This window comes from Chiloscyllium punctatum, chromosome 10 (assembly GCF_047496795.1).
Source record: "Chiloscyllium punctatum isolate Juve2018m chromosome 10, sChiPun1.3, whole genome shotgun sequence".
NCBI lineage: Eukaryota > Metazoa > Chordata > Chondrichthyes > Orectolobiformes > Hemiscylliidae > Chiloscyllium > Chiloscyllium punctatum.
In genome coordinates this window covers 66,700,121-66,712,929 of record NC_092748.1, presented here as the reverse complement: position 1 = coordinate 66,712,929, position 12,809 = coordinate 66,700,121, and the positions used below count along the sequence as shown (strand labels likewise).

At 39.0% G+C, this 12,809-nt stretch overlaps 1 protein-coding gene across 1 annotated transcript in view; it reads right to left on the bottom strand.

Moving 5' to 3' along the window:
* Positions 1–558: 558 nt before the first annotated feature.
* Positions 559–12,809, bottom strand: part of LOC140482243 (polypeptide N-acetylgalactosaminyltransferase 5) — a 73,495-nt gene continuing 61,244 nt past the window's right edge. The window contains exons 7-10 of the mRNA XM_072579376.1: positions 9,374–9,709; positions 8,457–8,537; positions 2,286–2,444; positions 559–1,209 (exon numbers count right to left, since the gene is read on the bottom strand). Of these exons, the coding sequence (XP_072435477.1) occupies positions 1,069–1,209; positions 2,286–2,444; positions 8,457–8,537; positions 9,374–9,709 (717 nt within the window). The 3' untranslated portion in view covers positions 559–1,068. The remainder of the gene's footprint in view (positions 1,210–2,285; positions 2,445–8,456; positions 8,538–9,373; positions 9,710–12,809) is intronic.

Below are 12,809 nucleotides of genomic sequence, written 5' to 3'. Positions count from 1 at the left end.
CCCACTCCTCAGTTACTTCTCCAGAACCCAATAATTTTGGGGAAAATACAACCATTGCATCCACTGTCTCTGTAGGTATCTCTTTTAGGATTAGATGTATCCCTTTTAATGATATACCAACCATATGCATTTTGTAGCATTCCATACTGTAACTTACTGTCTGCAGCCTAAGGAAATCAAGCCAATTTTTTGCTCTGTTGATCTTATGGAGAACTGTTCTTGAACAACATACACAGTACCTTGCAACTTATACTACTTTTACTTTAGATCTTTATTGCCACAGTTGCCATTCTGCTAATTGCAGACTGTCTATGAAATGGATGTGATTACAAATTTGGAATTACAGGTTCTACAAGGTGTGCAGACTTGCAATTGATCAACAAACCATTCTAGCAAAAACCTACTGTGAAATATATTGGTCAAGGCACCTGAAACTGAGTTTAAAAGAAAACGTTTACAAGCTAAGTTGTCAGAAAATTACACAGAAAGTAATTTAATAAAAAAAACTAGTGAGTAAAATTGTTATAATGAGTGAAATAAAAACTTGAAAGCCTACAATTAAAACTACTCATGTTTTATTAATTTTTTTTATCATCTCACCAAATCTTGTCATTTTGTCATTTGGATTTGAACTGTTAAACTTCCCTCCTTTATATAAATATGAAAGAATACTTTTAAAGGCACTCAACAAAGGGAATGTGTCCAAATTACATTAATTCACAGATTAACATTTTTTGTTATAATAAATTATTTTCCACAGTTTTCTAAAAAACAAGGTAGAAAAATACACCACCTTTGCAGATCAAACCTAAATAAGGTTTAACTTTTCTATTAGAGCAGAAAACTATTTGTCACTGCTGGAAGCCAAGTATTACTTAACCCCTGTGTTCCAGTTCTCTCAGGACCCAACCTGAAAATATTTGTTCTTTAAAAGATATTTGCACATTATTTAGATGGCTCAACGTCCTTTGTTTAATATTCACTTATCTTGGTATCCATCCGATCAGATACTGTTTCAATCATAATGCTTTGAAAATGCTTGTGACACTATTATTGTTGTTACTTCCTTCAATCTTCATAATAGTTGGTAAATTTCCATTTTTGGTGACTGTTGACTGGATCACAGGAATTTATTGTTAAGATGTTTCCAAATAGATTTCCTTCTAAACACACAGGAAACTGAGACATCTCCCAAAGAATATGATCTGTCTATAAGATAAAATAATGTAATATTTAGCATGCTTTTAACAACATAAAAAGGCATTATTTATTATATTATAAGCATCCCTCTCTTTTCTTAAAGTTTTACTTCTGTGTTGAATGGTATGAAAGGAAAAAAACTAAGAGACTAAAGGAATAAAACACTATTTTATACTGATACTGAACAAACCTTAAACTTCTTTGAAAACTATGATATAGAACAATTAAATGTATTGGAGGGTCATACTCAGTGTTTGGACTTTGGTGAAGGATCATTCAGAATCCATGAAAAAGATGACAACCTTTCTAGTGGACAAGTGGCCTAACTGCATTTACAAAGCCAGATAACTAACAGAAATGCCAGAGCTCCAAAAAAATGGATATTTCTCTTGCCATATAATGATGAAAGGTTTCACTGAATGTCAGCTGGCAACAACTGTAGCTATAATTCATTTTTGATCACTTTCCTTGTAAGGACAATATCCAGAAATACATAAAAGCACTTTACAACTGCAATCCATTTAGAAGTTACTTACAGACACGTGATCTGAAAGGGTAAAAATAACATTAAAGCATTGAGAGGCACTGTTTCAGTTTTGCTTCCACGTTGCTCTGTCATCTCCCACTCCTGTCCTTCAAAATGCATATCCTAATCATTTGGAGCCTAATGTATTTCTGATTTACAAAAACAAATTTCTTCTGGTCAGGCAGATTAAACGAGCTACATGGATTTCAATTCAAATTGCGTGTAAAGCTAAAATCCATAGTTAACACCATTGAAAAATGTTACATGAATAGGTCTCATTCTTGAGTCACTACTCCCATAGATAAAACAAGGGCAGAATGTAACTACATAGTTAAAGAGACTTTCAAAATAATCTGAATGAAAAGTACTAGGGATGTTCCCAATTGAAGGGGATAGCTGGTGAACTAATAACTTTCATGTGCTTTATGTTCTTTTGGCTGTGACATGATCTGGAGTGACGAGTTCACACAATAAACAAGATTGTATTCTTTTAATTCTGACAGGGATAAGAGGGGGACATTCAGAAGTGGAAAGTCTTCAAAGTCAATTTGGCACTTACCAATGTTGGTTCATCTATGAAGGACTGATGCAGCCACCTTAAATTATTGTTTCTTTTATCACAAGGTTTCATTCCCAACACTTGTTTCACATCCAACACAGCAATGCACATGTCTGTCTGTTTAATTAGTCTTAACCATGAATGACTAAAATGTTGGTTCTGTGAAGAAATAAGTATTTCAAATATTTTGGCAAGAAATATTTCAGCCAACGTTCTTGAATAATACAAAGAATGATTCATCCTGCTGATGACAAGACCTAGTAAGTAGGTACATTTCAATGAAGGAAGAAAATGGTACCGCTCTGAACAGTGTCTCATGTTTTCCCACTGAATATAACTCAAAGGTACTTTCTGGGAGTTGAGGAGTTACACTGGATGTAGCAAAATAGCACTGCCAATAAAACAGCAATGAGGTGAACACACATCTCCAACCATAAAAAAAGCATACTTTTTCTTTTCCCAAAATATAGGAAAATATCATGCCATTCCAACTCCAAATGTGACGTCAAAGAAGATAGATTAATTTTAGTGCAGATCTCAGTGAAATAAATCCTACTGGAATAGGAAACTGCACATGTGTAAAGACTTAATTACTGCCTAACAGTAGAGCTAGAAAAGTAAAAGAATTGTGCAGACTTAATCAATAGTTCAAGGAAGCTATTGATAACAAACTTATTAATACTAGAATACAACTTTCAAATGTTGATAGAAGCGCCCTGTTATCACTTATTTCACTATCAGCGGGGTGAGCACAGCTGATTCAAAACACAGAATCATAACCTTGTTGCTAGAACTTGAGACAGGGAAAGGTGAACATCTCTGTGGAAGGCAGCAGGTCAGGTTGTGCATAGTGTACTAATGGAGATTGACACACACTATAGAACTTCACTTAAATATTGTACCTTTGAGTTTAGGGAATCCTCCAAATTAGAGACTCCCCCAGAAATACACTGCAAAGGTCATTAGGGGACATATTAGCATAAGCAACTAAACAGGCATTTCCCATTCCAACCTTTGTATTCTTAACACTTTACTGTGGCAATGGTTGTAGTCAGTGGAAAGGAAAAATTAGACAGGGCACTGATCTGTGACTCTCCATTTTTTGTCATTACCAAAAGCCCACTGGTACATGAAGCACCACTGAAAAGGTGGTTCATTCAATAAATGGGTAACTATCCTTAGAACTGAGTGTTCTCTTTTTCTTCTGATTCAGTGGTTGTCAATGTGGGATCCTACAAAGACTTTCCACTGTCTCTATTGTGTATGGATAATGTGCAGGTATGGGAAACTGCTCAGGATGCCATAAACACGAATAAGTTGGTAAGTAGTAATTGGATCCCTGCTTTACTCTCCCTGTGCTCGTGCATACTCCCTGCAAATCTAGTGCACTCACTGGATTGTGTTTTTGCTGTGTTCTGCTCATCATGGACTTCTGTTCTTTTGCTCAGCTCCTGTTCTCTTTGTTAGGCTTTCATGGGCTCCCACTGTATTTGCACTACTGCCAAAGATAGACACTACACTAAGAAAGAGGCACACCCATCTCACCAGTGTAATTAAATGTATTCTCTTAAAAGAATCACTAAAACCCACTTTACATGTTGCACTTAACATACAATAATTTAGATTGGGGTGCATGATGATTAATCCATTTGAAGAGAAGTCTTTCAACCAAAAATTTGAGGAACACAGCATCAGGACTCAGAACACATAGGGGTGGTTTGGGGGGGGAGGAGCTGCTTTGACGCTCACAAAACACTCGAGAAAATTCAATCACAGAGAGTGACCAGAGAAAGATGGAACACACACAGAAACTGCTGGAGATACTCAGCAGTTCTGGCAGCATCTGAGGACAGAAAGCAGAGTTAACATTTTGAGTCCGATGATTTTTCTTCAGAACTGAAAGTAACTAGGAATGCAAGTACTTGTGTTGTAACTTCACGAGGTTGGCATCAAATTTGTAGGTATGCCTGGTGCTGCTCCTGGCATGCCATCCTCTATTCTTCATTAAACCAGGTTTGACTCCCTGGATTGATGGGAATGATAGACTTGGGGATTCTGATTAAATACAATTCTTCTGATGGCCCACAAGGCACAATGGATGCATGGTTTCGCCTTGCTAGATCTGTCCATTGTTGCTAGAATCAATTCCAGTCGCTATGATAGTTGTGCCACAGAACTTGATGGAGGAAGAGGGTGGCACGGTGGCACAGTGGTTAGCACTGCTGCCACACAGTGCCAGAGACCCGGGTTCAATTCCTGCTCAGGCGACTGATTGTGTGGAGTTTGCACATTCTCCCCGTGTCTGCGTGGGTTTCCTCCGGGTGCTCCGGTTTCCTCCCACAGTCCAAAAACGTGCAGGTTAGGTGAATTGGCCGTGCTAAATTGCCCGTAGTGTTAGGGGCAGGGGTAAATGCAGGGGAATGGGTCTGGGTGGGTTGCGCTTCGGTGGGTTGGTTGAGCCGAAGGGCCTATTTCCACAATGTAAGTAATCTAATCTAATCTAATATGACGGTAGACATCGTCTCCATAAGGACTGTGCAATGGTCACTCCTACCAACACTGTCTTAGACAGATGTATCTGCTACAGGCAAAATGGTGGGGATGAGGTCAAGTATATTTTTTCCTCTTGCTGGTTCCCTCCCCACTTGATGCAAGCCCAGTTAAGCAGCTATGTCGTAGGACTTGGTAAACTCAATCAGTGGTGGAGCAACTAAGCTATTCTTGGTGATGGACATTAAAATCACCTACTAAATTTGGTATCCTTTGCAACATCATTGCATCCTCTAAAAGTTGTACACATGACAGGAGAACTGATTCATCAGGTGAAGGGGAGTGGCAGGTCATAATGAGCAATGTTTGACCTGATGTTAGAATTTTTAGAATCCCTACATTGTGGAAACAGGCAATTTGGCCCAACAAGTCACACCGACCCTCTGAAGAGTAACCCACCCAGACCCATTCCCCAATCCGAACACTCTACATTTACACCTAATCTACACATCCCTGAATACTATGAGTGATTTAGCATGGCCAACTCACCTAACCTGCACACTTTTGGATTGTGGGAGGAAACAACAAACACACAGGGAGAATTTGCAAACTCTACACAGACAGTCACCTGAGACTGGAATCGAACCCAGGTCCCTGGCACTGTGAGGCAGCAATGCTAACCACTGAGCCACCGTGCCATGTTATAAGACTTATGCATGGGTACATGAATTGAAGGGTTTGGAGGGATGTGGACCAAATGCTGGCAAATGGGACAAGATCAGCTTAGAATATCTGGTTGTCATGGACAAGTTGGACCGAAGGGTGTGTTTGAATGCTGAACATCTCTCTGACTCTATGACTCAATATTGACAGCGAGGGAGATTATTCACTCAATTTATATGCACACATACTCAATTTATATGCACATTTTTAGTTACAAATCATGCTCTGGAGTCAACACTCACACACACCTGTGGTCACCACAGCCCTGTCGTCTCTCACACCCATTTTTCACAATGGTTGTACAGTGAAAGGTGGGTAAACGTATCCTGATTAAACTTGACTGATTTGCAGTAACCCTTTTTAGCTCAAGCACATTACATGGTGAGGTAGACAAAGAGAACAAGTCTTCAGTTCCAACAGTCATCCCACCAATTGGTGATTTCAATTTCTTAAATGTATTTTTGAACTTGCTCAGTCTATTCAGTTCTGATCGTCCTGTTTTAGGAAGGATATTATTAAGCTGGAGAGGGTTTAGAAAAGATTTACCAGGATGTTGCTGGGAATAGAAGGTTTGAGTTATTGGGGGAGGCTGGATAGGTTATGCTTTATTTCACTGGAGCACAGGAGGTTGAGGGGTGATCTCAGAGTTTATAAAATCATGGTGGGTATAAATATGACAAGCATCTTTTCCCTATAGTGGGGGATTTCAAGACAAGGGAACATTTATAAGGTGAGAGGAGAATGATTTAAAAAGGACATGAGGGGCAACTTTTTCACACAGAGAATCATTCGTGTGTGAAATGTACTTCCAGAGAAAGTGGTGGAAGACGGTAGGGTTACAATGTTTAAAAGACATTTGGATAAGTACATGAATAAGAATAGTTTGGAGGGATATGTGCCAAACGTAAGTAGGTAGGACTAGTTTAGTTTGGGATTATGGTCAGCACAGGCTGGTTGGACCGAACAGTCTGTCTCTGTGCTGTATGACTCTATGACTACATGGAATCTGGAGTCAACATTGAGGATTCCCAGTGTCACACTCTTCCAAACGTATGCCACTGTGCTGCTGCGTCTGGACAATGTGTATTGTTGATGGAATATGACACACTCAAGAATGGTTTTGGTGATGTCATAGACACTGTATGCAAGGTATGAATCCATGTCAGGCTGCTTTTTGACTACTTGCGGTACAGCTCTCCCAACACTGACACAAGCCTTCAAAGGTTAGTAAGGAGGACCTTGCAGGGTTGACAAAGTCTTTGAGTGCCCCTGTCATTTCTGGAACTGTGATCAATGTTGGGTTCCTTTCATTCCTCTTAGCTAACTTATTTTGGGGTTAGAAGCCTGACAGGTTTGTTAGGCCAATTCAGAGGAAATTTAAGAACCAATCATGTTGCTGTGAATCTTGAGTCATACACAGCTCAACTCAAGTTGAGAATGGCAGATTTTTCTTGCCTGAATCATAGAATTATAGAATCCCTACAATGTAGAAGCAGGCCAGTCAGCCCATCGAGCCCACACTAATGCTCCAAAGAGCATCCCATCCAGATCCACCCTATTGTTGTAACCCTGCATTTTCCATGGCTAATCCATCTAGTCTGCACATTTCAGGACACTATGGGCAATTTACTATGACCAATCCACCTAACCTGCACATCTTAGGACTGTGGGAGGAAACCCACGCATATATGGGGACAGTATGCAAAATCCACACACAGTCATCTGAGGGTGGAATTGAACCTGAGCCCCTGAGGACACTGTACCACACCAAAAGGACATTAGTGAACCAGAAGGCTTTTTTTATGACAATCAAGAGTGGTTAGATTATCGTTTAATTCCAAATTTATTAATTCAATTTAAATTTCAACATTTGTTGCGATGAAATTCAAACTCTTCTCCTCATTTGCCTTGATCTCTATAATACATATCCAGTGACAGAAATATTAACACCATTCCCCATCTCTTTCCACATGATTACTGCCACCAAATGCCGTTTTGTAGAGCCTTGAAATTCATGAAACTTGGACTGCATGAAACAGCTTGGAGATCTGTTTAAATTCTTGCCTTTTTTTTCTAGAGTTAGATGGGCATGGCTATGCTCAAGCGATGACTAACCCTCCCACCCCCACTCTACCCCACCATTTCAACAATTTCTTGCTGCCTCCTCAAAGTTTGATTCTGGGGTCATTCCCCAATCTGCAGTAATAAAATTGAGTCACATTCAGAAAAAAATTGAGAAGCACCACCTTAGCACTACACATAATTATTGGTGAAAGATGCACTTTCTGTAATTAGAACTGGGATAATACAGTTAATGATCATCTATGGCAACTATTCTGAGATGGAGGATAGATCAGGCAGACGACATGCAAAAAGATCAGGAAATAAGTTAGTTTTCACCAGTGAGAAATGGTGGTGAGATATCATTTTAATTTAACAGCGAGAGCTGTGCTTTTCTGGTGCTGATCAACAACTTGCCAGGAGAAAGGGTAGGAACATTGGCAGCCCTTTTATGGAGCTGAATTATTGAAATTCTAGACTGATTGGAATGACAGCAATGACAGGTGCAATATTATGCTCGCCGTAAACCGAAAAAAATGCAAGCTGTATTTACATTACTGACAGGTTCCAGTGATCTCTGGTTTGCGTTTTCTTTGCTAAATTGGCTATGTTCCATTGTGGTGGTTTGCATGAATCTTGCAGTTTCAGCACCACATATTTACAAATCAAAATTGTATTGGGCTTTTATATACATCATAGGACTCTAAATTGCACATTTTGATGAGGTTCTTATGTTTCTCAAAGCCTTGGTAGTTTATATCAAGATCTGGACCAAAGTGTGAGTAAACATAAAAATAGCAGGAAAACAGCAATAGGATTAACACTGTGATTTTGTTCTTAAGAAAATCAAGGCGATTGATCAAACTTGGTTTCAGTGTAACACAGTTGCTGTCTTACCTTTTTACGAATGTCACACATTTCAAATGAAAATGTCCCATTTTCAACAGCAAGACATTTTCTCGTTCCAACATTAAAAAGCTAGAAATTGATAACAATCATTAGACATAGGAAAGCGTTGCATTTTATCAAATGCTGCTAATCTGTGAGAAAATGTTAAACAGTCAATATCTGCTTGTCCATATAATAATACTAACTATACTGACAAATATTTTGAAATCATCAACATAAAGCAACTGTGGTGACCTGCTTTACAGCTAGAAAATGAAAGCTTATGGCACTTTTTAAACACAAATTTGTTAAGTCTTTTACACTAATATCTTATAGTAGAGTATAGTAGCAAATTTCAGAAACACAGATTCTGCATTTCATGCACACAAATTCATTATGTAACAAATTGAAGAAAAGTTTCACAACTACAGGATCTGTCACAATTTATATTGAATGGCAGTGTGCTGTAACTAAACACCATTGAAAACTTCTATTTGCCTGAATATGGCTTTTGTTAGGGCATTAGAAGACAACAATGTATTAAACTGACCATTATTCTGTGTATAACAATTAACATATTTTCTATAGCAACCACAGAATCATAGCATGCTTAAGGAACTGGAGGCTATAAAATGCATTGCATCTATGCCAGCTCTCAGCAACAATAACTCACCTATTCACATTTCTCTATCTATTTCCTGATGCCCACAAATTTCTCTTACAATCATCCATATGTCTTCTAAGAGCCATAATTAAACCAGCAATCACTACATTCCCAGGCAGTGCATTCTGGATACTAAGCACTGTGATTGATAACTTCCACATATTTTAAGATTACCTTTTAAATTCACAAGAAGTTGCCATTAAATTCAAGGTTCCCCTTCCTGGTTTTACCTCAAAAATAATGTTTCACTATAAGAACTTACCAAGCCATCACTTCTCACTAACGATGTCCGTAAATCAGGGTAGACGTTTTCTAAGTACCATTTAAAGCTCTCACACTGGAGTTTTTTCCGGAGTTCCTTTTGCTTTCTTAAGTCTCCAATATCAAATTCAATATTATTTGTGTTAAGAAGGTGATGGTAACCATGACCATAGAAAACATCAACATATTCATCCAGCCAAACCTCTGCTACACGGGCCAGATTCCGCTCTACTGTCTTAATTCTGTCCTTTGGAAATGTGTATGGATTGCCATCACGGAAAATATGGCCCACTCTTGAACATGGGATAATCTCAATTTCTCCTCCACACATCCAGACCTGCTCCACAAACATGAAGAAAATATTTAAGTACGTAATAAACAGCAGCAGGAGTAAACAATACAGGCCTTCAAGAATGCTCTGTCACATATTGTGCTAATAATAATTGATCTTCTGCCTCAATTTGGCTTTGCCACTTCCTCTTTATTTTCTTTGATATCTTGAGAAACAAAGTATCTGTCTACTGCAGCCTAAAATATACTCAATTACAGAACATCCACAAACCTTTGAGGGAAGCAATTCCAAAGATTCACAACTCTTTCAGTTGAATAAATTTCTCAGAATTTCAACTTTATTAAATACTCACTCTTCATCCTGACAGTGTGCCCCTGTGTTTTAGTATCCTCAGCCAGTGGAAAATACCTACCATGTTAACTTCTCCCTGAAATGTCTGATTCAATACAATCACTTCTCATATTTTGAACTTCACAGATTATAGGTCCACTTACTCGGTCTGTTTTCACAGGACATCCTCCCATCCCAGGAAGCAATCTAGTGATCCTTTGTTCAACCGTGTCCAAAGCAAGAACATCCTCCACTAAATGTGGAGACCAAAACTGCATACAGTTCACCAAAGTCCTGTATAATTTGAGCAAGACCTCATTCTTATGCTCCAATCCCCTTGCAAAAATGGTCAACATACCACTGGCCTTCCTCATTTTTTGCTTTACTTGTATGTTAACTTTATGTTCCTCGTATGAGTATACCTAAATCTCTCTAAACATCAATTTTTTAATATTGTCATACCTTTTAAATATGTGCTACTTCTCCATTCTTACTACCAATGTGAATAACATTCCATTTGCTAACATTGATCTCCATCTGTCACTGTATAGCCCACTCACTTAACCTGTTTATATTTTACTGCCCCTTTGTTTCCTACCCACAGTTTACCTTGGTAGCTACATTTGCACCATCAGCAAACTTGCAAGTTCTAAAGTATTCAATTTAATATTACTTGTAAGACTTAAGTCAATTACAGTGGTAAATTAGTTGGGAGATTCAACCATAACACAGGTAGTGAAATCAGTCCACTTTGGGACACCAGCTCACGATGTCTGGTTAACTGGGTGCTTATCTCTTGTTCTGTTGACTAAAGTTTATTTTCTTTCTTTACTTCTTGCTGTGTGCCTAGTTACTAAACGTTACTCCTTATTTGCTTGCTGTTACCTTTATGTAGATCAGTGGTATCCCTGAACTCTGACTGGCTTCCAACAAATGACGAGCACATAAGACCATAAGGGTAAATAGGTCATTCACCTCTTCAAGACTGCTCTGCCATTCAATGAGATCATGGCTGATCTGATAATCCTCAAACCAACAGTTTTGCATTCTCCCTATAGGCTGTGATTCTCATTTTGACTAAAACTTTGTCTACCTCAGCCTTAAATATACTTAACACCCTCGCCTTTACAGCCGTCTTTGGAAGGAATTCCATTGATTCACAATCCTTCAAAAGAAGAAATTCTTCCTGATCCTTGTCTTAAATGTGTGATCCCTTATTCTGAGATTATGTCCTCTGGTTTTAGGCTCTCCCAAAAGGGAAAACAACATTTTTGTATCTATGCTGCTAAGTCCCCTAAGAATATTGTATATTTCAACGAGGGTCCCTCTCAGTCTTCTAAATTCCAATAAATACAAGCCCAATCCACTCGACCTCTCCTCATAGGACAGTCCTTCCACACTCAGTCTGGCCTGTCTTCAATGCCAGTATATCTTTCCTTAGAAAAGGGGCCCAAAATCGTTCACAGTATTCTAGCTGTGGTTTGACTGGCACCTTGTACAGTTTTAACAAGTCTCTCCTTCATATTTCATTCCATTTGAAATAAAGGGCAACATTCCATTTGCCTTCCCTGTTACCTGCTGAACTTGGACAATAGTGTGTGCTAGCACAAGGACTCCGAAAGCCTCCATGCTGTGGCTTTCTGCAGTATTCTCCATTTGAATAATATTCATCTCCTGCCAAAGAACATAACTTCACAGTTCCCATATTATTTTCCAGTTGTCAAGACTTTTCCACTTAGGATGAAAGGAAAGGTTGGTTGGTATAGGGAATGCTGGATGACAAAAGAAATTGAGGGTTTGGTTAAGAAAAAGAAGGAAGCAAATGTCAGGTATAGACAGGATCAATCGAGTGAATCCTTAGTAGAGTGTAAAGGCAGTAGGAGTATACTTCAGAGCGAAATTAGGAAGGGAAAAAGGGGACATGAGGTAGCTTTGGCAAATAGAGTTAAGGAGAATCTAAAGAGTTTTTACAATACATTAAGGACAAAAGGGTGACTAGGGAAAGAATAGGGTGCCTCAAAGATCAGCAAGGTAGCCTTAGTATGGAGCCACAGGAGATGGGGGAAAATACTAAACGAGTATTTTGCATCAGTAATTGCTGTGCAAAAGGACATTGAAGATATAGAATGAAGGGAAATAGATAGTGACATCTTGAAAAATGTCCACATTATAGAGGAGGAAGCGCTGGATGCTTTGAAATGCATAAAAATGGATTAATCCACAAAACCTGATCAGGTGTACCCTAGAACTCTGTGGGAGGCTAGGGAAATGATTGCTTGGCCTCTTACTGAGATTATTGTATTACTGACAGTCACAGGTGAGGTGCCAGAAGACTGGAGGTTGACTAACGTGGTGCCACTGTTTAAGAAAGGTGATAAGGACAAGCCAGGAAAGTATAGACTGGTGAGCCTGCCATCCGTAGTTGTTGGGGGGAATCCTGAGGGACAGGATGTACATGTATTTGGAAAGGCAAGGACTGATTAGGGATAGTCAAAATGGCTTTATGTGTGGGAAATCATGTCTCACAAACTTGATTGAGTTTTTTTGAAGAAGTAACAAAGAAGATTGATGAGGGCAGAGCGTTCGACAAGGTTCCCCATGGGAGACTGGTTAGCAAGGTTAGATCACACAGAATACAGGGAGAACTAGCCATTTGGATACAGAACTGGCTCAAAGGTAGGAGACAAAGAGTGGTGGTGGTGGGTTGTTTTCAGACTGGAGGCCTGTGACCAGTGGAGTGTCACAAGGATCAGTGCTGGGTCCACTACGTTTCATCATTTACATAAATGATTTGGATATGAGCATAAGAGGTATA